Source organism: Neoarius graeffei, chromosome 5 (genome assembly GCF_027579695.1).
Source record: "Neoarius graeffei isolate fNeoGra1 chromosome 5, fNeoGra1.pri, whole genome shotgun sequence".
Classification (NCBI taxonomy): Eukaryota; Metazoa; Chordata; class Actinopteri; order Siluriformes; family Ariidae; genus Neoarius; species Neoarius graeffei.
Window position 1 is genome coordinate 20,677,757 of NC_083573.1, and position 27,576 is coordinate 20,705,332.

Below are 27,576 nucleotides of genomic sequence, written 5' to 3' on the forward strand. Positions count from 1 at the left end.
AAACAAGTAATCAATGTCCCTTTGCAAACCTTCCATCCATGTGCAATAGGCGCTGGTTGAAGTACTTCCTTTGGTGTTATTTTCTTCACTCTTTTTTTCAGACAAACCTCCATGACCAAAGGGCTACTTGGAAGGATTGGACAGCTCTTCAAACTTTTCATCCATCAGAAAAGCAGACGGTTTCTGGTGTTCAGCAGGAGCTACAGAATATGTACTCTCAGATTCAACCAGCTGTTCTTCCTGTAACAAGGTGTCCTAAGGAATGCCCCTGAGCTTGCTGTTATGCTCGAATGCTATCCTGTCTTCATCTTCTAACTCCTGTTTTCTTTTCATATCTGCTTCTTGCCTGATATCAATCTCAGCATTCTGAAATGCCACATAGTGTAGTTCACCCAAGAGTCCTATCGTGATTGGTGTTGGTGCTTCTTCCCCGTCGAGGATGAATGTCATGCGGCCAATGAGGTGTTATGGTATTGATGACTTCAATGTTGATATCAAGCATGTCAGAAACAGCTTGATCAGCCAGATTGTCTGCCCATTCACCACCTCTGAGAGCATCAACATAAAGCTGGAACTGTCTTTGCTGCTGTTGATTCAGTGTGTTCCATGTAAGCGAAAGACGAGGACTGTCAGTGTGTTGTAGAAAACCCAAGTAGTATGGCTTGAGCTCTGTGGACTCCAGGTAGTCAAGTAGCTGTGCCCTTATCTCTGGACCAGTCAGTGCTTGCACTCCCGCTGCTATTAGGGAGACAGATACAGCATGGAAAAAACAGTTTCCATCACCGGGCACATCTTTCAGCTTCAATTTCTCTCTTTGCCAGGTGTCTCAAGATTGTATAATCATCCCCAGTGGGCAGAGGCGACTGCGGGGCTGAGGATACAGACAAATTGTTGTCCGCTACTGTAACTGTTTCGCCTTCATGGCTGACTTCCATTTCCTCATGACACGCCTTTGCTATAGCCTCCCACAGGTCAGGATCATCATCTTCCCACTGACATTCCCAATCAAGGCAAATAGTGGTGTCCTTGTACAGTGGGTTGTTTTGTTGAAGCCATTGGAGAGCCTCGATCACCTTCTTGGGCCGAATGTATTCATGCATGTAATGACCCTTGTAGCGGAGTTTTTTTCTTTTGAGCTTCAACGGCACTACTTCAGCTGTACTTGGAAGCCAGGGCAACAGGGTTATAACTGGCTGTAGTTTTGATAGCACATTCACTGCACTTCCATGTATAGCTTTCTGTCCCCCTCTTGGCAATCCAACAAGCTTCATGAAAGGTATTCTCTGGCTTATCAGTCTCAATTCCAGCGGTCTCAGTTCTGCAAGCTCAGGTGGTATGACCTCAAGTTCAAGGCCATTGGCCCATGACTGGGTAGGGACTTGTCCGAGCTTCAGTGCACTATGATGGGTTTTGCATATCCAAGATTTAACATGGGTTTGTGCGTCACCACTGGACTGGAGTATATTCTCTATGGCTTTGTTGTCTGGGTATTTGTCAACCTTCATTTCTTAGACTGCAGATCGATTAATGAAGCCGATGACAGGAACAGCAGGGGTAAATTGGTCCTTCTTGTATCTTGGACATGAAAATGGCAGCGCTGTCATCAACTGTAACTGCTCTTTCTTTTTCTGTTGTCCTGCGACTTTGCCCCCTCGCACTCTCCAGGTTTTGGCATTTTTCAACAGTTTCTGGTGTAGCTTCTGCTCTGTGTCTCTCTCTGCATTCCAGCCCTGACAGATGCACGACGTGTGTCTGCTGCCTCTGGTGTCTCTTCTGCTCTGTCTCTCTGCATTACTGCCCTGACAGATGCATGACGTGTCTTTGCCGCTTCTGGTGTCTCTTCTGCTCTGTGTCTCTGCATTTCTGCCCTAGCAGATGCACGACATGTCTCTGCAGCTTCTGGTGTCTGTTCTGCTCTGTGTCTCTGCATTCCTGCCCTGACAGAGGCGCGGCGTGTCTCTGCAACTTCTGGCATCTCTGATACCCTCTGTTTTTTTATGGCTGTCTCTGTCTGAAGCACGGCGAGCTGCAGCAGTCTCTGGTTCAGTTTCAGCACGCATCTGTCTCATATGCTCAGCACTCTGTTTTCTCCTTTGCTCTGCTGATCTAGACTTGGAGCGAGACATGGCTGAATAGAACCGAGCAAGTTTTCTACTCAAGGCTTCCTGTTGCAATGTTTTCCTCTGGTAATGGCGATAAGCTGTGAATGAAGATGGCTGTAAATCGCTGATGAAGTCTTTCTGCCCAAATGTTCTTGTTGTGTTGTCTTCTAGTAACTGCTTAGCTGTGAATGAAGAAAGCTCCCAGTGCTGTCCTTTTATATATCATTGTGAGATGCTGATATCACCATCTATATTCAGCAGTATATTTAGGATAATAAAAATAAGTATCAAATTTTTCATTGTAATGAGTTTCGTTGTTACATCAGCGTACTTTGTATCACTATTACTTCAAAAGTTATCTCATTCATCTCATTATCTCTAGCCGCTTTATCCTTCTACAGGGTCGCAGGCAAGCTGGAGCCTATCCCAGCTGACTACGGGCGAAAGGCGGGGTACACCCTGGACAAGTCGCCAGGTCATCACAGGGCTGACACATAGACACAGACAACCATTCACACTCACATTCACACCTACGGTCAATTTAGAGTCACCAGTTAACCTAACCTGCATGTCTTTGGACTGTGGGGGAAACTGGAGCACCCGGAGGAAACCCACGCGGACACGGGGAGAACATGCAAACTCCACACAGAAAGGCCCTCGCCGGCCACGGGGCTCGAACCCAGACCTTCTTGCTGTGAGGCGACAGCGCTAACCACTACACCACCGTGCCACCCTTCAAAAGTTATTTGCAAGAAAATATTTCCATAATGGCGGTTTTCTTCTGGATCTAGCTCCGTAGCTATTGAAGATGCATCAAATCCGTTGACATACTACTGATTCAGCAGAGTCTTGGCTACAATTTGGTGTTGGTTGCATGTCTGTATCTTCACTTGTTACCTTACAGCGTTTAAAAATTCTAACGACCCCCTCATTTTTGTGTGTTCTAGATCATAGTATCCAGAATTTTATCTGGATCCAGATCAAACTTTGATACTTTTATAGAGCTCATGGAGATCCTTTTTTTTTTTTTTTTTTTTTTTTCACCAAACACTCTGGTCATTTGTTATGGAGTTATATGCACAAATTCCAAAAATGGGCCTATCTCGCAATGATAAAGAATCCTTTAAAAAACTCCAGGATCCAGAAGGTGATCCGGATCACCTCCAAAATTTAATGGATTGTTACTTGTGCCCAGTCACACCTCTGGAAAAAATTTCAGAGCAATCCGTTCATAACTTTTTCCGTAATGCTGCTAACAGACAAACCAACGCTACCGAAAACATAACCTCCTTGGCGGAGGTAACCAGACTCAAAAGGGAACCCATCCTCATTTGGGCAACACCAGACAACATGACTATAACATTAACAATTTTAACATGAAGTCAGTTTCATTGATGTTATTACTCTTCATTAATGGAAACTTGAGTGCAAAACTGCTCATGACAACTGCAGTCCTAAAGTTAGTAAGTCAACTGTAGTCCTCAGCCATAAAAGCATTATTGTAAGTGTCCAGAGCGTCTTCCAAGTGTGACTTTCAACTGTCCATATGGGGCTGTCCTCCACAGGAGTGATGTGATGAGACTCCAACCAGACATAGGGCATCAGGATGGATCAGGCAGGTCTGAGGAGCAGAAGAGGTCAGCATCTCAGGATTGACATGTAACTCAGAGGGACTGATTTTGGCGGGAAGAGAAAACACAGGTTGTTAGGTATGCCCAATGTCACCTGAATAAGGAGGAACAGTATACATTTTGCGCTGAGTACAAGCAGGGACTCCGGCAAAACTAATTATGACAGCATAACTAAAAGAGGAGAGCCAGAAGGCAATATTGTGAGCTCATCCTTTCCTTCTGCATACACTTCTCTATCCATCATTCTGGTACAAGTTATTCTTGGTTTCATCTGTCCAAAGAATCTTGTTCCAGAACTGGGCAGGCTTTTTTTTTTTTTTTTTTTATAAATGTGTTCTAGCAAAGTCTTATCTGGTTTTTCTGTTCTGGAGTGTTACCAGTGGTTTGCATCTTGAAGTGAACCCTCTGTACATCTTGATTTGTAGACTTTGACAACAACATGCTTATGTCCTCAAGTGTGTTCTTGACTTGGCTTGATGATGTGAAGGGTTTTTCTTCACTAAGGAAAGAATTCTGTGATCATCCGCTTTAGTTGTCTTCCATGGTCTTCTAGGCCTTTTGCGGTTGCTGAGCTCCTCAGTGCATTCTTTTTTCTTTTTTTTTTAAGTATTTTATTTATTTATTTATTAAGAATGTGGCCACTCCTAAAGTTTTGCCATCTCACTGATGGGTATGTTTTGTTTTTCCAGCCAAATGATGGCCTCCTTCACTTCCATTGACACCTCTTTGGACTTCAAACCTTTTATCTCCTTAATTCGTAGTGAAATAATGAGGAAACCGGCCACACATGGCCATGAATCTGCTTATCACTGAATTGTCCAATCACTTTTGAGCCTGTGAAAATGGAGGGGCTGTAGAAAATGTCTGTAACTCCTAAATAGTTGATGCATTTTTTGTAAAACTGCTTGAATTAAAGCTGAAAGTCTACACTTAAATCATATTTTGACTGCTTCATTTCAAATCCACTGTGGTGGTATATAGAAGCAAAATTCTGAAAATTGTCACTGTCTAAATACTTATGGTGTGGAGTCACAGGAGTGCCATTAAAAAAGGAATAAATCTGCAAATTAATAAGACAAATGTTTAAAAAAAAATAAGAAAATAAATGCAAATAAAGAATAAGAAAAAAATGTTCTTTATTGCTTTTGCTAGTCCCTATTGCTTTTCCCTATTTTTTCCCCCTTTTGCTGTATTGCTTTTTTTTTGTTTGTTTGTTTGTTTGTTTGCTTGAGGGACCAAGCTGTCAATCAACTGGCTTTGGGCGGGCAGTCCTGTCCAGGCTGAATAATCAACTCATTTCATTTATGTACAACTAATGTACTCATTTAAATCAGGTAAATTCAATGATTTTTCCTGGGGATTTTTTTGGGGGGTGAAAAGTGCAAAGAGTAAAGCATTTAGCACATCCTAGAAAGAGACAGGGCAAATTGAAGCACAGCTGGCTTTGGTACTGGTGTTGAACTGAGCATCCACTCTGTCTCTATATGCATGCTTGGCTGTTTTTTGATGATCTTACACAGAACATGCAAAGCATAAAATACAAATTTCTCTGGGAATTTTAACAATGAACAGAAATGAATGGCCGTATTAGTTATTGCAACCCACAGTAACAATGGTAAAATTACACTGGAAAGGAATAATGTGCCTAAAATGAATATCAAACAGCTATGCACAAATGATATATAGTATTCTGATTAAAGTTTCAGAACACTTCATAAGTTGTCACAGTGCCAGACTAATCTTCAAGCTATTTTAATATAATCTTTAAGACTTTATTAGATGTATACAAAACTATAGGCCATGAATGTGTTCTATCATTTGCCAACATGCCACTTAGATCAAGTTTGCTGAATATCCAAGTAGATATACAGTACTGTGCAAAAGGCTTAGACATGTGGAAAGAAATGCCATAGACCAAAAATGGCTTAAAAAAATAAATGAAATGTTTCAACATTAAAACCATACTATAAACAGCAGTGAGCCATAATAAATCAAATAGTCAATATTTGGTGTGAGATGATCCTTTACTTTAAAAAAAATAATACTCAGGTACAATTAATGCAGTTTTATAAGGAAATGAGCTGTAGGTTTTATTGAGCATCTTGCAGAACCAGCCACAGTTCTTCTGGACACTTGGACTGTCACATTTGCTTCTTAATTTTGCAGCAAAACCCAGTAGCCTTCATTATGTTTTCTTTTTTTAAGCTGAAAAGTGGTCTCTTGTATAAGGGGTTCTCAACCTTTTCTGCTTTGAGGCCCACCTATTCATACTTGTAATGAGTTGGGGCCCATTTAAAAAAAAAAAAAAAATCCCCAATTATTTTGTCTTATCTATTCTATTAGAATCTAATAATCTACTGTAAAGTGTAGCAACAAAATGCAACATCACTCCCTGTTACAGATGAGAGCCTACTAATTAAATATATGCAATAAAAACTGTTTTTAATTATAGGTATTGTATTTAAAACTGTCTGGATGTGCCAGAAGCAAACATAAAACCATGCATGCGTGGCAATCTCAGTCAAAAGGGATTAATGATCCAGAAGTAAAGTCTGGTCGATTAACACAAGAACTTTATTTCTGTGTTTGTGTACAGCAAACAAGCAAGTTATTAAAACCAGGAAGTATATTCAAAAGACGTGGATATAGAAACCACTCAAGGGGATAGATCCTTACAGGCCAACAAAGAAGGATTTTTCCTAGGAGTTGGAAAATCATCCATCTGTTGAGTTCCCCAACATCTCAAACTACCTGGTGCTGCAGACATTGTTCTCCACAGACAAATAGATGAAAACCTGGAAGAGCATAGAGGCATACAACTTTTTATATGTGGCTGGGTTAAAGATCTGGGGATCAAGACACTACAAGGTAGATGGCTCTAAATGCAGGAAGTGTGTTTATTAGTAGGCATGATAGTTGCAAAACAGAAAGCCGAATATTTAAACAGCATTATAAATATGGCTAGAAACAAACAACAGTGATGATGCTTCACAAAGCTTCTGTGAAGACAGTCTGCTGATTGCACTTAAATTAGTACCAGATGTTTCGCATAACGATCAGGTCCCAAGCGCGCGCACAACACCCTCGAGTTGCGCCAGACTCAAGCGCACCAAGGGGCGACAGTCAAGTGTTCACCTACTGTGTACAACTTTTAGCTCACTAATATGGAGCACTTGCATGTGACGTCACAGCCGATCCAGATTGTGACAGACGCCATCTTGTCGGTCAAACGCCATATTCCGCCTTCTACTTCTGCTTTTACTTCTACCTTTTCTTCTGGAAAAACCTACTATATACAATTCTACTACAACGGCTGCGGCTACGAGTTCTCCCTACCTGTGCACGTTTTTTATGTTTTTTGTGTTTATTTTTGCGTGTTGTTCGTCTGTACCGGACTTCAATATCCACTACAACCGTATGGACTTACTGGACATTGGTTTCCAGCAGAAAATGACAGTTTGTAGCGATTTCCATCACATGCACAACATTCCGGACGAGATAGCGAGACCAGCGGGGTCTCCGTGGATTGTTATCGGAAGCAAAGTGAAGGAGGCGGTGCTGGGAGCGGAAGCAAAAGCGAGGCTACAGGCAGAGCCGGCCTGTTGACTAAGCTCAGAAAACAGCCACTCAAACCTCCACTGCCAAGCCTCTACCTCTCCAACGCCAGATCCATGTAAACAAGACAGACGATTTGGAATTACAGCTGGAATTACCTTATTCTATTCTATAATCGGCTGGTCAGTGCTATACTCAATACTTAAGTGACTTACCCGTCCAGTGAGGATTCTTGTTTACAAGATGACACATCTGAGTCACTGACAAATCCTGAATTTCTGTAAAGATAACTGTCCAGAGATTTATAGGCAGTGCTTCACCACTGAACAGCGAGGGAAAGTTAATGAGGTAATTATACACGTCCGTGTATTCCGCTGGCAGTTCAAAATCCAGTCGTGAAAACTCCGTCCGGTAAGCCATAAGGGTCACAAATCTGTAGATCGTTTATTTTAGACATATATCTAGTTATCTGTTCATTAGAAAAATGAGCCGTGTAGTCCGTCGGTTGAAATTGATCCATTCTGTACACAAGTGCAGCAGTATTCAGCTGTGTTTTTGACCGACAAGATGGTGGTTGTGTACTTTCCGGTCACGTGACTGCAAGATCTCTATAGCCACCAGAATGCCTCATTTTCATTGATGACCCATCACGAGCTGCAGTATGACTGTAGCTTAATAAGGCGGATGTGACGTCGGATGCATCCCAGCAATTGTACCCTACTACAAGTAAAAAATGAACTTCAACTTGAAAAAATTTCATGGCCCACTAGATGGCGCTTCACAGCCCAGTGGTTGAGAAACAGTGTCTTATATATGATGTGCTGCTCAGATACAAACTTTTTTTTTTTTTTTTCTCCTGTAACATTTAATTTTATGCTGGAAAATTAATGTTTGGAACTCAAATGTGTTTGTACTGACTCGATAATGTAGAAGTCATAAAATAGACATCTATAACAAAGTTTGTATAAAAATAGGGTGCCCAAGACTTTTACACAGTTCTGTACATTGGAACTAAGTTTACACAAGAACAGTAAACCCTGAAAAAAATATATATAATTTTTTTTTTTTTTGGCTTGACTTTATAAAGAGATCATCATGGATGAAGACCTTCAGGTAAGGATTTTATCATCTATATTCAGGAATATAGAAATTTCTTAGTTACTTATTTTACATAAGTGGTACTAGGGTACAATAAAAATACAGGTATTTGCTGCATTTACATGTAGAGCTTTTCCATTTTTAAGTCCTTTTTTCCTAGAATTTACAAATTATTATTATTATACCACTTACATGTGATGGACAATGGGCCTCATGCAAGAACTATTTGTACAAACAGATTCGTTCTTAAGTGCGAGTCATTATGGAAAATTTTCCGCATTCATCAATTTTATCATATTTAGAATTTTCTCTTGGGCACAAACACAGTTGACATGTGGTCCAGACTTACTGTAGGAGTCATGTGCAATTCTCACTAATGAACTGCATGCTTCATTACTTTGAAACAAGTTTGATTTTGGAAATCTTATATAGTTCATAATTATGGTGGCATTTATCCTATTTGATAATGTTGACAATTCAAATTATAATATGATTCTAAATTTATTCATATAGCCTAATGACGACATTAATGTAAAGAGGGGAAAAACTAATATTATGAAAAACTCAGTTTTTCAGTGCTTGTGCACATATATAGTTCATTATCGGGAGTCTAACAACCAACAAACTCTAAAATGGACCAGCGTTTGGAAGTTGGAAACTTGGGACCTACCGTATGCTCCTTCCCCTGAAGCATTCCCATTCCTCAATCGCAAGCAGTATCATTCCATAAACATTCAAATTATATCAGATGAACAATACAACTTGCTAAATGTCGTTGCTCATTGGCCTGAGGAAGTGCACGACTCCTTTGTGCTGCAAAATGGTGCATTTGGGATGTGTCATGTGCAAGGTGTCCATGGAGATGGTTGGCTTATTGGTGAATGACTTGCTAACTGTTAATTGTCGCCATGTAAACTATTTTCGTAGGAACCAGGTGGATTTGCCTTCACAAAGCTGATGGCAGGCTGTTCTATACCCCAGAGAAAGCATGTCAGATATTTTAGCATGATGTGTATTGCATAATATTGCAACAGATGAAGGCATTCCATTACCATGTCCAGTGCCTTCACAGAATATGCCACATGACCCCCAACATGGACCACACCATCAAAATGACATCATGATTAGGCAGCAACTAATTGCATGTTTTTTGGGTAGGCTATCATGCTGTAACTAATTGGAAATATTCAATGTCTTTTTAGTTATTAGTTTAATATTTTATTCACGTGACTTTTTGACACTGCAGTTATGCCTGCTAGAACGTCTGACATTTTTCTAATATGGAACACGTAGTCTGAAGACCTTTTCAACATCTCCTGGTTGTTCAGGACTGCATCAGACACCAACATCGGAAAAGATCAGACACAGTTGTTTAACAGTTCCAGGTTTGATAATTGCACAGGGTCATTTACACGGTTATCTGAATTTAGAAGTGTTTACTGAATCTGACGTGGTTCAAGCTCACCAGGCGAAAAAAGAGGAATTTAAGAGGAGAATATGGAAATGTTCTGCCGTGAGGCCCGTTGTCTGTCTGTTGTTAAATGTGTTCTACAAATATTTCATTGAATGTAGGAAGTTGATATTTCTCAGTGTAAGGATGCTTTTTATTTGCAGTTCTCTCAAAAGTAATTTTGATTTTGTAATTATTTCAAGTGAAAACCTGATGCTGATGTCAGCTATTACTCTTGCACTTCAAAATCGTCAGGTAAAATAACTTCTCTTATACACACACAGCAACATATAAATAAAAGCAGAGTGTTAAGGTCTGCAGGTGTTCTTACACCATGTCCAATCACATTAGCAAACATTTTTCACAGTGAATGAAATCACATCTTCAAACTACACCTGATATTTTTAATGTATATTTTATTTATATATAGTATAATCTTAATATTTATTTATTTATTTATTTATTTATTAAAATGGAGATAATGGCAAGTTTGTCCAATGTGCAACAAGTTGTGCTGGGTGGTTGGTTTTTTTGGGGGGGTTTTTTTGGCCCTACACTTCTATGAGGAACTGCTTAAAATGAATGACATGCATATTATAAAGCATGTTGTGATTTCAGATGGTAAAACTATTCCAGAACCATGTTAATTCTTGTGTTAAAAGAATTATTTCTAACCCCTTTCTGATTGTTCTGCAGGTTCATAGGAACTATTTACATCTGAGCCTCATGTAATGTTACTATTTTAGATAGAACTTTGTTGTTGCTTTAGAAACAATGAAACACAGTTTAGTAGCTCGCGGTACTGGCAATGCAAAATGCACAAGGAACAGGGAATAAAATAGATGCATAAGAACAAAATAACACAAAAAGAAATGCAATAAATAGACATAAAAGCAATAAATAGGCATTTTCCTTGGGGGGAGGGTGTTTGTTGCCCCTCACTGGTGGAGTTGGGGCAGGGGAGGTGGGGTTGCGTATCTGACAGCTTGAGAACAGGGACAAAGTTACAGTGCTCAGCGTAAATGAGTACACCCCCTTTGAAAAGTAACATTTTAAACAATATCTCAATGAACACAAACGATTTCCAAAATGTTGACAAGACAAAGTTTAATATAACATCTGTTTAACTTGTACTGTGAAAGTAAGATTAATAATATAACTTAGATTACACATTTTTTCGGTTTTACTCAAATTAGGGTGGTGCAAAAATGAGTACACCCCACAACAAAAACTACTACATCTAGTACTTTGTATGGCCTCCATGATTTTTAATGACAGCACCAAGTCTTCTAGGCATGGAATGAACAAGTTGGTGACATTTTGCAACATCAATCTTTTTCCATTCTTCAACAATGACTTTTTAGTGACTGGATGCTGGATGGAGAGTGATGCTCAACTTGTCTTTTCAGAATTCCCCAAAGAAAATAATTTCTTTACACCACAAAGGTGAAGGCTACAAGAAGGTCAGCAAAGCTTTACTTATCAGTCAGAATACTGTAGTAAAAGTGGTACAAAAATTTAAGAAAGATGAAACTGCAATCATCTCTCAGAGACATCCAGATCATCCACGGAAGTTAATACCTCGACAGGAGCTTCTTCTGATGAGAAGGGTTGAAGAAAATCGGCATGCAAGTTCACTGCAGTTATCTAAAGAAGTAGAAAGCCAAACTGGGGTGACTATTTCCCGTGACACAATATGGCGTACAGTGTAGAGGAATGCATGGATGCCGTCCACAAAAGAAGACTCTCCTAAAGCCCAGGCACAAAAAAGCCCGCCTAGAGTTTGCCAGGGCCCATGCTGACAAAGATGAAGACTACTGGGACTCCATACTCTGGAGTGATGAGACCAAGATGAATGTTTTTGGAACTGATGGCTTCAAAACTGTATGGCGTCACAAAGGTGAGGAATAGAAAGAAAAATGCATGGTGCCTACAGTGAAACATGGTGGTGGCAGTGTCCTTATGTGGGGCTGCCTGAGTGCTGCTGGTGTCGGGGAGCTGCATTTCATTGATGGCATCATGAATTCACAGATGTATTGCTCTATACTGAAAGAGAAGATGCTAACATCACTCTGTGCCCTTGGTCGTCGTGCACTTTTCCAACATAACTAAACACGCATCTAAGGTCACTGTTGAATTTCTGAAGAAGAACAGGGTGAAAGTGATTCAGTGGCCAAGTATGTCTCCTGATCTGAACCCAATCGAACACTTATGGGGAATTCTGAAGAGACAAGTTGAGCATCACTCTCCATCCAGCATCCAGTCACTAAAAGCGGTCATTGTTGAAGAATGGAAAAAGATTGTTGCAAAATGTCGCCAACTTGTTCATTCCATGCCTAGAAGACTTGGTGCTGTCATTAAAAATCATGGAGGCCATACAAAGTACTAGATGTAGTAGTTTTTGTTGTGGGGTGTACTCATTTTTGCACCACCCTAATTTGAGTAAAACTGAAAAAAAAAGTGTAATCTAAGTTATTATTAACCTTACTTTCACGTTATAAGTTACAGATGTTATATTAAACTTTGTCTTGTTAACATTTTGGAAATTGTTTGTGTTCATTGAGATATTGTTTAAAATGTTACTTTTCAAAGGGGGTGTACTCATTTACGCTGAGCACTGTAATTAGTGATGACAGACCTGCATAATGGTAAAAGGGTTTTTGGTTGTCCTCTGCATAATGACCTCATTCCATTTCAGTTTGGGCTAAATGGTTATGTCTGGGCTGTCATCCACTTTTGCTGTGTTGGTGAGTCTGTTTACTTAATTTTGTAGTTGAAAGATATACAGTATAGAATTTAGTTATGGTAATGGTTTCTTTTTCTCCGTGTATGAACATGGGTGTTATTTTATTCTTGTGTACCCAAGGATTTTGTATGTAGTCATAATTTGACGTATTATAAAAATCTTTCATTTTTTTGGATTTTTTTCCCAGACACACGCACTCTAATTTGGTCATGGCCAATCCTCTCCCCTATCATATGACAGCTACCAACCATCATATCATACTGCAGCCGATTGCAGGCTCATGCTTCAAGGTGCTCCTCATGTAATGGTAGGGGGTGGCGTAATGTACTTAAAGGAAAGTGCTCTCCACCCCCTTCTGCATGCATAAACTCAGGCACCCATGATTGGCTCGTGTTGCTGATTTGATAAGAGAGAGAAAGCATGGCCAGTTTTGCTTTCTTTGGGCTCCCGGCATTGTACAGATTCAAACTCGCAACTTCCAGAAGATAGGTTGATGCTTTCCTGTTGCACCTCTGGGGAGTCCTATTTTAAGCTGCTTTTACATGGGCAGCAGGAACAAGTTGTGCCCACTTTCTTTCATGTTCACTCTCCATCGGTGGCAGACTGGAGGTTAGACAGGTAAATACAAAAGTGCACATGCACAAATCAATGATCAGAAGCTTGTTATGCCTCCGCCACCATAAGGTGCAGGAGGCATTATGTTTTCAGGTTGTCCGTCTGCCCATGCGTCCGTCCATCCCGAAACCTTGTGAACGCGATATCTCAAAGGCTAATGAAAGGAATTTCATCAAACTTTCACCATTTGTGCGCTTTGGGACAAACATGAATTGATTAGATTTGGAGATCAAAAGGTCTAAGGTCGTCACTGTGAGGTCAAATGTCTGTCCAAAAACCTTATGAACGCAATATCTCCAAGGCAGATGAAAGGAATTTCACCAAACATTCACCCTTTTGTGCATTTGGGGACAAAGATAAACTGATTAGATTTTCAGATCAAAAGGTCTAAGGTCAAGGTCACTGTGAGGTTAAATGTCTGTCCGAAAACCTTATGAACGCAATATCTCCAAGGCAGATGAAAGGAATTTCACCAATCACTATTTGTGTATTTGGGGACAAAGATAAATTGATTAGATTTTCAGATCAAAAGGTCTAAGGTCAAGGTCACTGTGAGGCCAAATGTCTGTCCGAAAACCTTGTGAACACAATATCTCCAAGGCAGATGAAAGGAATTTCACCAAACATTCACTATTTGTGCATTTGGGGACAAACATCAACTGATTAGATTTTGAGATCAAAAGGTCTAAGGTCAAGGTCACTGTGGGGTCAAATGTCTGTCCGAGAACCTTGTGAACACAATATCTCCAAGGCAAATCAAAGGAATTTGACCAAACTTTCACCCTTTGTGCATTTGGGGACAAAGATAAACTGATTAGATTTTCTAGGGTCAAGGTCACTGTGAGGTCAAATGTCTGTCCGAAAACCTTGTGAACACAATATCTCCAAGGCTAATTTCACCAGGTCAAGATTACTGTGAGGTCAAATGTCCATCCCCAAATCACAACTTAAGGCGTGTAATCTACCGGGTGGAGGCATCCCCATCGACGCCGTTGGCGTCGAGTTCTATCTAGTTTTTAGTTTGCTTTATTGTCCTCTCACTGCTTGTTTCTGTTTAAACACTCAGTGATTTGGAGGTAAATTGGCTCACTGCAGCCCGATTTCTCCAAATCCAACTGGGTGTCTGCATCTCCTCACAACTGGATGAGGATAAGAACAACAACTTTTTAATCTAGTTATCACTGCGATTGGCTTGGGATTCGCTTGACTCCATCATTTAAAGGCAGAGAAGTTTGACAAGGAAAAGCACTTGAGAAGACCATTGAATTTGCTGTTAAGCAGTCTTGTCCGGATGATAAAGTACCCGGATGAACACTACCGCGCACACACAAGCTCTCTTACCTGCCACCAGTTGTGTTTAGATGTTAAGTGGGAACAAATTGCACCCGGAACAAGATGTTCTGGAACAAGTTGCACCACTTCATAAAGTGGAGCAATTTGTGCCCACTGGTGTCAAATTGTTCCAGAACAAATTGTGTTTAGACAAGAAATTGTGCCGGGGCAACTTGTTCCAGTGCAAGTACCTGTGTAAAAGCAGTTATAGACTGTTACTCAATAAAATTTCAGATCCAAAATAAAAATCACATGCCTTATTTATCACAGGCGTTATGTAGAATCATATATCTTGCTTTGAAACTTGTTGGACCACCTTCAGTCCTTATCATTTATCATCTACCAAAAACCCAGGCTACTTTCTTTTCTGATTCCAGTGAATTGCCTTATTTCTGATTCCAGTTAATTGCCTCACCTTATTTCTGGTTTTGTTTGATGACTTGGGGTAGTTGAGGTAAAGAAACTTCCATCTCCACTACTGATGAATTTTTATCATTGGTGAAGTGTTTTAACTTCAAGCAACATGTCACTTTCTCCACACACTCAGGTGAACATATACTGGATTTAATCTGCGCTTTCAGGTCTGTTGATGTTTCAGTGCAGGGGACTCCTGGTAGTATTGGGGCTGAATGATATGGACAAAATTTCATATCTCAATATTCATGCCAGATATCTCGATATCGATACGATACGGTATGACTACGGGTTCGGTGAAAACCAAGCATTTTTCAGAAAAATAAAAACATCATAAAAAAAATGTGGAAAGTGCAGTTTTATTTTTAAGAACTCATTGCCAGTCATCAACATTAACATAAATTACGAATAAATAAATTACAAATCAAACATTTTACTGCAGCTCTGCTTTAACAATAAATAACAAATGCAGCAGCTGGTGGAACATTGAAAGTGCATTGAAGTGCAACATCTTGTATTCTTCAAAAGATCACAACTGTATGCAGAAAATGCATTTGCTACTAACAGAACAGGTACCATGTCTTTTGCAATGTGGTATGTTATAGTGTCTGTAATTTCTTTGTCTGGTGGACGTCGACTCGTACGGTGTAACGCTATTGAACGCATCAGCAATCAAACTTTGCTTTAGCTTATTTTGGGATGACTGAGAAGTCCCTGGTGTTTCTCTCATTGTCAGACACTCTTCGTGCAGCATGCGATGGTGTTGTTTCAGGTGGTGAAACATGCTTGTTGTGCTACCTTGCTTCGTCTCAATTTTTGCTAAGCATGACCTGCACAAGGCGGCACGGTGGTGTAGTGGTTAGCGCTGTTGCCTCACAGCAAGAAGGTCCGGGTTCGAGCCCCGTGGCTGGTGAGGGCCTTTCTGTGCGGAGTTTACATGTTCTCCCCATGTCCGCGTGGGTTTCCTCCGGGTGCTCCGGTTTCCCCCACAGTCCAAAGACATGCAGGTTAGGTTAACTGGTGACTCTAAATTGACCGTAGGTGTGAATGTGAGTGTGAATGGTTGTCTGTGTCCATGTGTCAACCCTGTGATGACCTGGCGACTTGTTTAGGGTGTACCCCGCCTTTTGCCCGTAGTCAGCTGGGATAGGCTCCAGTTTGCCTGCGACCCTGTAGAACAGGATAAAGCGGCTATAATGAGATGAGAGATGAGACGACCTGCACAACACCTCACTCTGGTTAACATCGTCCTTTTTGAATCCAAAATACCTCCAAATAATGGAGGATGATTTATGTTTTGGCACGAAGTCAGATTCTGCACCGCCACTGGCCGCATTATCTTCCGCACTCCATTTTCTTTCTTTCTTTTTAATTTCCCCACTGTGTCTGTAGTGTGCGCGCGCGTCGGTCTCCGTCTCCCTCACTCCCGCCCTCTTATGTTTGTCATTGATTGGCTTCAGCTGTCGATCCGCACCAAGCATGAAATAAGGTTTGTTGTTGGCTGGCCTTAGCAGTGCATTCAAGGGCAATCGTAAAAATGTTTGTTGTGACTGCCAGAGCTGTACATGCAGGGCGAGCGCGAGGAGGGGAAATCTATATCGTCTATATCGTTGCTTTTTCGATATTAATATCTTGAATGTTCATATCTAGATATAGATATGATAACGATATATCGTTCAGGCCTAGTAGTATTTCAGATCACAGCCTGATTGATTTCAGTCTTAGTCTTCCTCCTTTTGAGCTAACCAACAAATACTGAAATTTAAAATCTTTTGACTATGTCCTTTTCTGTTGCCCTTGATGCCTCTTGTTTATCCTCTTCTCCTGCCTTGATCAGATCTTGTCTCTCTGCAACTCCTCTGTTTGTGAAGTTCTTGAAGCTTTTGCCCCTAAGGCTAGGTGTGTGCCATCCTGTTATTCCTCATACCTGAGTTCCGAGTCATGAAAGCTGCTGGTCAGCTGGAGCAACTAATATAAGAAAACTAGTTCTGTTTATTCTGATCACATGAAGCTTTACAGAAACGCCTTTAATGCAACTCACACCTCCTATCCTGTATTTCTTCCTTAAAATGTCCTGCTAAAGGTAGACCTGCAGTGCTGTGAAAAAGTATTTGCCCCTGCTGACACCCCCACCCCCTTTTTTTTGTTTGTCACATTTAAGTTTTAGGTCATCCAACTAAGTCTAATAGAAGATAAAGGTGTAAATAAACACAAAATGCTGTTTAAATTATCACTCCATTTACTGAAATTAAAGAGTTGATCAAAACCTGCATCACCCATGTGAAAAAGTAATTGCCCCCTTAAGCCTAATAACTGGTTGGGCCACCCTCTGCGGCAACAGCTGCAATTAAACATTTGCAATAACTTGCAATGAGTCTTTTACATTGCTGTGGAGGAATTTTTGCCTGCTGTTCTTTGCAGAATTGTTTCAATTCAGCCACATTTGGAGGGTTTTCAAGCATGAACTGCCTGTTTAAGGTCTTGCCACAGCATCTCAATTGGATTCAGGACTTTGACTAGGCCACTAGAAAACCTTAGTTTTATTTATTTGTTTTGAGCCATTCAGAGGTGGACTTGTTTGTGCACTTTGGATCATTGTCCTGCTGCATAACCCAGCTGCGCTTGAGCTTTAGGTCATGAGCTGATGGGCAGACATTCTCCTTCAGGATTTTCTGGTAAAGAGCAGAATTCATGGTTCCATCAATTATGGCAAGTCATCCAGGTCCTGAAGCAAAAAAGCAGCCCCAGACCATCACACTACCACCACTGTGTTTGACTGTTGGTATGATGATCTTATTTTGGAAGCCTTACGCTAGATGTACCGGATCCAGGTCTTCCAAAAAGTTCTATTTTTGATTCCTCAGTCCAGAGAATGTTATCCCAAAAGTCTTGGGGGGTCATCAAGATGCTTTTTGGCAAATGTGAAATGATCCTTTGCATTCTTTTTGGTCAGCAGTGGTTTGCACCTTGCAACTCTCCCATGGATGCCATTTTTGTCCAGTGCCTTACTTATTGTAGAATCGTGAACACTGATCTTAATTGAGGCAATTGAGGCCTGCAGTTCTGTAGATGCAGTTCTTTTGTGACCTCCTGGATCAGTCGTCGAGGCACTCTTGGTTGAATTTTGGAAGGCCGGCCGCTCCTGGGGTGAAGGTTCGCCACTGGTCCAAATTTTTTCCATTTATATATAATGGCTCTCACTGTGGCTCACTGGAGTCCCAGAGCCTTGGCAATAGCTTTGTAACCCTTTCCAGACTGATAAATTTCAGTTATTTTGTTGCGCATCTGTTCTTGTAACTCTTTCCTTCTTGGCATCTTTTTAAGATCTTCACATTGCCAGCCTGGTTCTGTTTATGTAATATTTAGATTGAACAGGTCATGCCTGGGTGTGGCTAGTGAAATTGAACTCAATTTCATTTATCAATTAAATTTGGTTAATTGTTTGGTTGAGGTTGATTTTGGTTGCGGAGGTAATTATTTCACATAGGGCCAGATAGGGTTGGGTAGTCCCCCATCAATAAATGAAATCATCATTTGAAAACTGCATTTTATGTTTACTTGGGCTATTTTTGTCTAATATTAAAATTAGTTTGATGACAAGAAACATTTAACTGTGACAAAAATAGAACAAATCAGGAAGGAGGTATATACTTTTTTCACAGCACTGTAAAGGCCAATTTATGCTGACAACGCAGTCCTCGCAGATGGCGTCTGCGTAGCCCCCCCACCTTCGCAGACGCTCTGCGTGCACCTCCCAAAAATTGTGACCACCGCAGAAGCCTCGCAGACAGCATCGCAGACAAGAGGGCTCTGATTGGTCCACTCTACATCCGCTGTACACGCACTCCCGCTTCCCTACTTTCCCAGTTTGGTTTGTTTTCACTACCGCCATTTTTAAAAACACGAGCGAAGATGGAGCAGCACGAAGAGCGGTTGATCGAGGAAGTGAGGAAGTACGTACATCTATACGACTCCAGTTCTAGTCATTATAAGTAACCGGAGGATAAACACTCCACTAACCACACCCACCAACTACTCCTAGCGATTTCACGACTTCGCGCCCCCTTGCATTGTGGTGGTGAATAACATCGCGCACGCCTATTACTCCCCGCTCAACGATAAATTACAACTGTCTGCGAAAAGCTATCTGCGAAAGCCTTGTCGCAAGAGCATGCAGAGGCCCTAAGACAACTTTTGCTACAGTTAATAGTATTGTGCATCCACCTATTGCTGTGCTGTCTGGGTCTGATGACCAGGCAGTTCCTTTCTTAAACATTTCATGAATAAGAGATTCTCCTTTTCATTATGATTTTCTTCTAGAACACCTGCCAAACCTTTTGTCACTCATGTTACTCCAACTGTTGTGCCTGAACTTAGTAAGAAATCAAATTCCTTCCTCTATTAGCTTGATCTTGTTCCTACTTCCATCCTTAAAAACTGCATGCCTTCTGTTATCCCTACCCTTATACATTTTATCAGTTACATTTATGTTGGCTTTGGGGTTTTCCATAAGAGCTCAAATTAGCATATGTCTCACCAATCCTCAAAAACATTATCTTGACGCACACAATTTGATTTAACTTTAGGTCAATTTCTAACCTCCCATTTACTTCTTGAGACGGTTGTTGTTTCCCAGCTGCAGTCTCATTTTAATTTCAATAATATTTATGAACCATTCCAGTCTGGATTTTGACCATTATGGAGTACTGAGGGAGCACTTCTTAGAGTTGTTAATTATCTTCTCGTCTCTATAGACTCAGGCTTGCTTAATATTTTGCTCCTCCTTGTTCTCAGTTCTGCACTTGACGTGATGTCATCACATGCTACTGGCATCATTGGTGTACAACTCTGGCCTAGTTTACCTCTTATCTTAAAGACAGGAAGTGGTTCATCTGGTTAAGCAAGGTGTTTCACATGGTTCTGTCTTTGGACCCATTCTTTTTATAATGTGCATACTGTCACTTGGTCAAATAATTTGTCACTATGGCCTGGGATTTCACTGTTATACTGATAGTATGCAAATCTTTACTAGGTGCAACACATTCCTCCCACCCCCTTCATTATCTGTATCTATGATGAGGCTTCCAAAAAGAATTTGGTCCTGCCAGAGTGTTTTTACTCACTTGTGGATTTAAAGAGCAAGTTTCCACTTAAGGCTTGCTTGGATTTAAACTAGCACAGATAAAACCGAAGCTCTACTGCATGGGCAAGCCATGGCCTAATGGTTAGAGAAAGGACCAAAAGGTTGCTGGTTTGATTCCCTGGACCAGCAGGAATGGCTGAAGTACCCTTGAGCAAGGCACCTAACCCCCAACTGCTCCCCAGGCTGCTTTGGGTATGTTGTTTGTTGTTCTGGATAAGTGTCTGCTTAGTGCCTGTAATGTACTCATTGGTACAATATCCCTTTTACCTAGGCAGCCTTCTCAGTTTGTGATATTGACGAGTCTCACACAAACCACAAGGAACCTCCATGTCATTTTTCGATAAAATGCTCTTGAATCTTCTCTTCAAATCTCATATAAACTCCCTCTACAACATACAACAAAACAACATTCCACACCTTCATAAGTCTCTCTCTCAGTGGAAGATGCTGAAATGCCTTCATTACGTGACTGACCAACTACTGGAAAGCCCTTCTTTTTAGCCTCCCAGTCAGACCCTCCTACAAAACGTACAGCTCATATAACCATAATCAATATGATCTACATTAATTGCCTGTTTCTTTTTGCATTCAGTATAAACTCTTGCTCTATACTTTTAAGGCCCTTCATAGCCTTGCTCTTACCTGTTTAACAGGCCTGGTACATCCTTACACCACTTCCCACGTGTTAAGGACAACTGAATCCAGATTATTAGTGCTGTCCAAATATAGTAGTCTGGGAGCCATGGGGTCGGACCCGGAATTTTTGGTTAAAGTTTTTTTTTTTTTTTTGCTTTATCTTATAGATTTGAGGTAGCTCTTCAAGATTTAAGAGGGTGCCCGGTGATATCCCTTGGGCAATTTAATATATTAACCCTTTAATGCCCTATATGCCCAAATAATGGAAGAAAATACAAAAAAAAATATCAGTGTAAATACTGATATTAAATGCACCAAGTTGGCTGTATCTGATAGGTATTCACATTTTTCTCTATATTTGTCATTCAAATACATCAAATGTGGATTAATTAACCCTTTCATAACTTTTCCAAATTAGCGATTTTTATACAAGTATTACATAAACTCTACAGTTAATACAAAATAATGATCAATATCTATGTAAGAACTATACAGCATGCAAAAGAACTATATACAGCATGCACACACACACAAATGACCAATAACTATATGTAAAAGAACTATATACAGCATGCATACACTCACACCAATGATCCACTATGTAAACGAACTACATACAGCATGTATACACTCACACCAGTGATCCACTATGTAAAAGAACTACAGCATGCAATAGAACTATATACAGCATGCATACACTCACACCAGTGATCCACTATGTAAAAGAACTACTGTATATACAGCATGAAATAGAAATATATACAGCATGCATATACATTCACACCAGTGATCCACTATGTAAAAGAACTATATACAGCATGCAATATAACTATATACAGCATGCATATACACTCACACCAGTGATCCACTATGTAAAACTACAGTATGCAATATATCAAGCATGCAAAATGGCATATACAGCATGCGCGCACACACACAAGAATAGCAAAAGATACTGATTTTCAATTAACCAAATTGGCTGTACAGTATTCACGCTTTACTGTCATTCAAATTAGTCAAACGTGTAATTGACCTTTTCATAAATTTGCAAAATTAACAATTTTGATACAAGAACTACAGTACATAAAGCATGTACGTGCATGCATGCATGCACACACACACACACATGCACACACACTAATGAGCAATAATTATGTAAAATAATTACATACAGTATGCAAACACACACAAAACACAAAAACTATTTAAGGAAAGAACTAAGAGTTCAGATGGAAAAAAACAAAAAAACCTCTAAACCCTTTGCAATTGCTTAGTGTCTGTAAAAATATGCTTATGTACTGGATGCCAGCTAGTACAGAGGAGAATGTTAAGTAAACCTTACTCCCCAACGTTTTAAAAGTCGTGCTAGTCAGTGGAAGAGCAGTGTGGTTTGGAGTGGGGGTGAATCGGGGACAATGCCCTGAATTTTACTAGGGAACCAGGAACATTACTATTTCAACAGTCAATATTGTAAAAATAAGCAATCTATTAGCTTAATGTATTAGCTTAAAAAAAAATCAGTGACTAGCATTTACTAGGTGAGGGTTGGGTGTGCTAGCCAGTGTTGTGAAACTATGGGTCTAGTTCACTGGTGAGCAGTGAGTACATGTCACTGCTCTTTCATGATTACAGTCAAATAGTTTCTCTGCTTAGCTTATGCGTGCTGTGATCTTTTGGGGGCAGTGTGATTGACAGAGTTAGCAAGATAGCTACACAAGTTGGCTTGAATTAGCTAATTGTGTCCCTCATATGCCCCTGCAGAAGTAAACACAAGGATGACAATGGAGTGTATGCCTAATAATTTAAGGCTCGCATTAACAACCAAAGTAATAGAGTAATAAAGGGCTTTTTGGTATAAGCCCCGCCCCCAATTGCATGGCCACACCCCCAACCATGGCTGGAACCCCACCCCCAGGCCTTAAACTCATCCTATTATGTTAACAAACACAAAAATATGATATATAGACTTTGGTGAACATAAAGTGAAGAATGTCAAAATGTCAGAATTTAGGCTATGACTGCAGCACATCCAACAATAAAGGGCCAATATCCGGAATTGCCCAAGGGATATCACCGGGCACCCTCTCTTATCTTAATGAGTAGACCTTGGACAACAACAAACAGCAAAAAAAAAAACTTGAACCGACGAAGCCAGGTTCAGCCAAATTTGGGCCTTTGGCTCCCGGACTATAGCCTTTCTTCCATGGATAGGATAGTATAGTAAACTTTATTATCCCCATGAGGGGCAATTTGTTGTACAGCCAGCAGAGAATAAAACACAATACAACAAAATGTACAGCATGCAATCATAATGAAAACAAGGTGCACAGGTATTACAGGGAGACCGATCATGACAGACTGTTGTTTATGAGACCAATAGTTACAGTGACAAACTTTTAAATCTGTTCATCCTACATTTTGGTACCAAGTACTGACGACCAGAAGGCAGCAGCCTATATTCATAAAACAGTGGGTGACTGGGGTCAGCTAGGATAGCTTCTGCTTTCCTGGTGGCTCTAACTCTGTACAAGACAGAGAGCTCCTCAAAGTTGATCCCAGCAATCTTACCACACATTTTCACAATGCTGTTCAACCTGTTCCTGTCTTTTCAATGTGAGGGACCCAAACCAGCAAATAAAAGGTTAAAACAGACTCAATAAAACCTCTTCATAAAAGAGGTATCCACACTAAAACTTCTCAACTTTCGATAAAAGTACATGCGCTGGTGGGCCTTTGCACAAACTGCATCAGTGTTTGCCTCAAATGTCAGGTTACTGTTGATGATAGTACGCAGGTATTTGTACTGCTGTACAATTTTGACCACCTGGCCATGAATAAAAACAGGAGAATTAGATGGAGGCTTCTTCCTAAAATCAATAATCATCTCCTTAGTTTTTGAGACAGTAATGCTCAGAGATGAGCATTCACACCAATCAATAAAATCACTCACCACTGGACCGTGATTGGTATCTTGATTGCTGAGAAGTGACACGTCAGAGAGTCATCAGCAAATTTAATAATGTGTCTATCAGAATGCTGACTTTTGCACTCATTTATATATAAAATAAATAAAAGGGGGAGCCGGTGGAGGATAAAAGTACATTAGATAAAACACCATTAACCTTCACCTTCTGTGGTCGGTCAGTTAAAAAGTCAACTAACCAGCTTACTATACCCTGGTCAAGATTGTGTGTTAAGACGATCAGCTAAAATGTGTGGTTGTATACATTTAAAAGCAGAAGAAAAGTCAATAAAAGGCAAACAAGCAAAAGTATGTACCCCCTCAAGATGGTCCAGTACCAGGTTGAGTAGGGTGTTAACAGCATCAACACTACTACTCCCTGCTCTGTAGGCAAATTGCAGAGGGTCAAAACTACTCTGAGTTGAGCCCAAGATCTCTGCCTTTATAATCCGCTCAAGAATCTTCATAACAAGAAGTGAGCGCAACAGGCCGAAAGTCATTTTGGGATTTTGGTGTTTTAATCTTGGGCATCGGCACAATAATGGAATCTTTCCAAAGACAAGGGACCCTGCAGAGCTGGAGAAATTTTCTGAAGATAAAAGTGAAGATGCCAGCCAACTGCTCTGCACAGTTCTTCAGAGGTCTGCCCCCAATGTTGTCTGGTCCGGGACTTTTCCTCTCCTTCACACCCTTAAAAAGTTTACAAACAATATCACAATTGATAACTACCGGTATGTCCATCTGTATCGGGGGAGCATCTCTGTATACCGACAGCTCCTTACTAAAATCATGAGTTAAAACGATTGTAAAAACTGTTTAGATCATCAGCAAGCTCAGAATCTGACATACCAGCAAGGGAAATAGGGCTCTTACTAGACTGCATGCCCATAAGGGATTTAACACCCTCCCATGCAGGCCGAGAGTTACCAGAAATTAACAGGGTTTGTACCTTGTTTTTATATATAATTTTTGCAAGTTTAAGTTCACGCTTAACTTGCTTTTGTAACTCCCTGCTGCGGGTGATGTCCCCCTTATTACAACTGATGTTCTTCTGATTGATTGTTTTTAACAGATTTAGACACCCATGGCTTGTTATTGGAAAAGATGGAAATTCCAAGGAAATTAACTATCAGGTCCTCACAGAAATTAATATATGAGGTGACGGTCTCAGTCAGTTCATCCAGATCTGAATATGTATCCATAAATGAATCCCAGTCCGTGCAGAAGAAACAGTCTTGGAGGCGCTGAATAGATTCCGCTGACCAGACCGGAACCAAACACCACTCAGGTTTTGTTTCTCTCAGGACAGGTTTGTACATCGGACACAAATAAACCACACTTTGGTTGGACATGCCCAGAGGCATGCTCTGGAAGGATTTATAAGCACCTTTTATGGAGCCGTAACAAAGATCCAGACACCTCATGTTCCTCGTAGGGCAAGTGACATATTGTTGAAAGTCTGCAAGTGACTTCCCAAGTTTACAATGATTAAAATCCCCCATAACAAAAGTGGGAGCGTCCGGTGCGATGCTCTGAAGCCTGTGGACTGTATCCACAACGACCCGTGTAGCATTAACAGCATTTGCCTTCGGGTGAATATACACCAGAGTTATAAATATTTGTGGAAACTCCCTCAGGAGGTAAAACGGATGCAAAGGGACAGAAAGAAGTTCTATATCATGGGTGCACAATGTCTCCCTGATTACAGAAGTGTTGCACCATTTTTTTTATTAATATATAAATAGAGTCCACCTCCCAGTGATTTTTCCCATCACTGAAGGGTCTCTGTCAAGACACAACGGTTCCCCGAAGCCGTCTGTTGCCAGATTGGCTTGCAGATCCTGCTGCTTGAGCCATGTCTCGGTCAGGGCAATGAGACAAGCACTTTTATATTCCGAGAGGAACTTGACATTTGCTTGCAAGTCGTCCACCTTGTTTCGAAGAGACTGTGCATTAGCAAGGATAATCGAGGGAAGGGGGATCCTCCAGTGGCCCTGTCTTTTAAGCCACCGCCGAACTCCTCCACGTCTGCCCCTCTTCCTCCCTCCATATGTGGGCTTGAAAGCCAGGCTCCTACTCCCCAGAGAGTAATCATGGTGACGGATGATCTCCGCAGGGAAGGACGCGGTGTCCACAGCTCCCACACCAGAGTCTTGGAGTAACAGGAGAAACTCCCATCCGTACTGGTGTGACTCAGGGAACACACCGTGCCCACTCAAAGGGCCAAAACAAAGTGTCAAGGAGAAGATGAGAGCTATCAGCCTTTTGGTAAGTCATTTTTATGAGACGAGATCCATGAACATTGTAGCATAAGTTAAAACAATGATAGACGACAATAAAAACAAATAAAACACCACCACACACACACACTCTGCTGCTGCATGTCGCCTCAACCAGCGCCATCAAAATGGTTGATGGTAGAGCTTTGTGTCACAGCTCCAAAATTATGGAAGTCCCTTCCCAGAAACCTGAGAAATTTTCCATTTCAGTTGAAATGACTGACTATTAGAGCACTGCACCCATCAATTAAAAAAAATGTATTCTGTTCATTGTTTGATAGCTGTTCACTTTAGTCTATCTGGTCTTCGAAGATCCATAGTGTCTGAACTCATTCTAGTGGAAAAGCAAATTAAACATCCATTCAGTAGCTACATTACACACAGCTAGCTAACTACAGAAATGTTCTGGTTGACCAGTTAACTTTAGCAAGCTTTTCTCACCAGTAGTAAGAGCATTGGTCATGTTACTGTTGTAACCATGTGAATAATGAATGAGAAATTCAAACACAAAGACCCATAGTTATGATTCATGAGCGAATCAATTGGTCCTACACTAAGAATATGCAGTGGCCATGTGACAAGTGAACGGAAGATGCAGACTCAAAGCCACTTATGATTTCGTGAACAGATCAGTAGTGCTTACATTGATGAATTACATTACAGGCATTTAGCAGACACTCTTATCCACCGCGATGTATGACATACCCAGACCAGCTTGGGGAGCACTTGGGGGATTGCCTTGCTCAAGGGACTCAAACCAGCGACCTTATGGTCCCAAAGCTGCTTCTCTAACCTTTAAGCCATGGCTTCCCCATTGGATTCAACCTATCTCAGACTGAACACAGATAAAACAGAAACTCTACTCATTGGTACTCTCTCTTACCTAGCTGTATGTTCCCCGTTCCACACTGAGAATATGAAGATGTCATGTGACAAGTGAATGAGAGACTCCGACACGAAGACCCATAGTTATAATTCATGAATGGATTGATCATTCGTACAGTAAGAATATGAAGTGGTCATGTATACAAGTGAACGGAAGACTTGTACCAGAAAGACCTGTTCATGAACGGTCTGAGCCTGAGTCTGAGCCTGAGTGATGAAGTGCAGCCCAGGGAAAAATTAATGAATCGCTCACTGAGACAACTTGTTACTCCCAAGTCATACAAAAGATTAGTTCAAAATGAATGAATCATTTTGTTTGGTTCATTCATCAGTTCGATTAAACTTTATCTTGGGTTTGTTTCACCAAAGGGGGAGAATTCCATTTCCTGCACAGTTATGAGGTCAAGCTCCGATAAGTCTTTTGGTTGAACTATTGTCTTGAAGTCCATCTGCTGGGAGACCTTTTTCTTGGTGCTGGCGAGTCTAGCTTCAACTAAGGTGGGGTTTACATTAGACCGTATCAGCGGATCATCAAATTAACGTTTTTAAAACGATTAACATGCACACAGCAACACCAATACACGATTCGCCTGCACACAGCAACGCCAATACACGGATACGCTCGGCTCTGCAGGCATCCTGCGCTCCAAATCACTCCGCCCTGAACAGCGAGTGCCCTCTGGAGGGTGCGCACTCCGGCCCTGCGCAGCTCACAGAGCGCGCGAGTG

General features: G+C 40.9%; 1 protein-coding gene across 8 annotated transcripts in view; it reads left to right on the plus strand.

The window, feature by feature from the left end:
- Positions 1 to 27,576, plus strand: part of LOC132886573 (transmembrane protein 241) — a 140,247-nt gene that overhangs the window by 13,066 nt on the left and 99,605 nt on the right. For all 8 annotated transcript variants that reach the window (XR_009654707.1, XR_009654708.1, XM_060921396.1 and 5 more), the window contains 3 exons: positions 8,376 to 8,401; positions 10,040 to 10,091; positions 12,535 to 12,583. Coding sequence is in view for 6 of the 8 variants with exons in the window: in XM_060921396.1 (XP_060777379.1) it covers positions 8,376 to 8,401; positions 10,040 to 10,091; positions 12,535 to 12,583 (127 nt within the window). In the remaining 2 variants the exon portion in view is untranslated. The remainder of the gene's footprint in view (positions 1 to 8,375; positions 8,402 to 10,039; positions 10,092 to 12,534; positions 12,584 to 27,576) is intronic.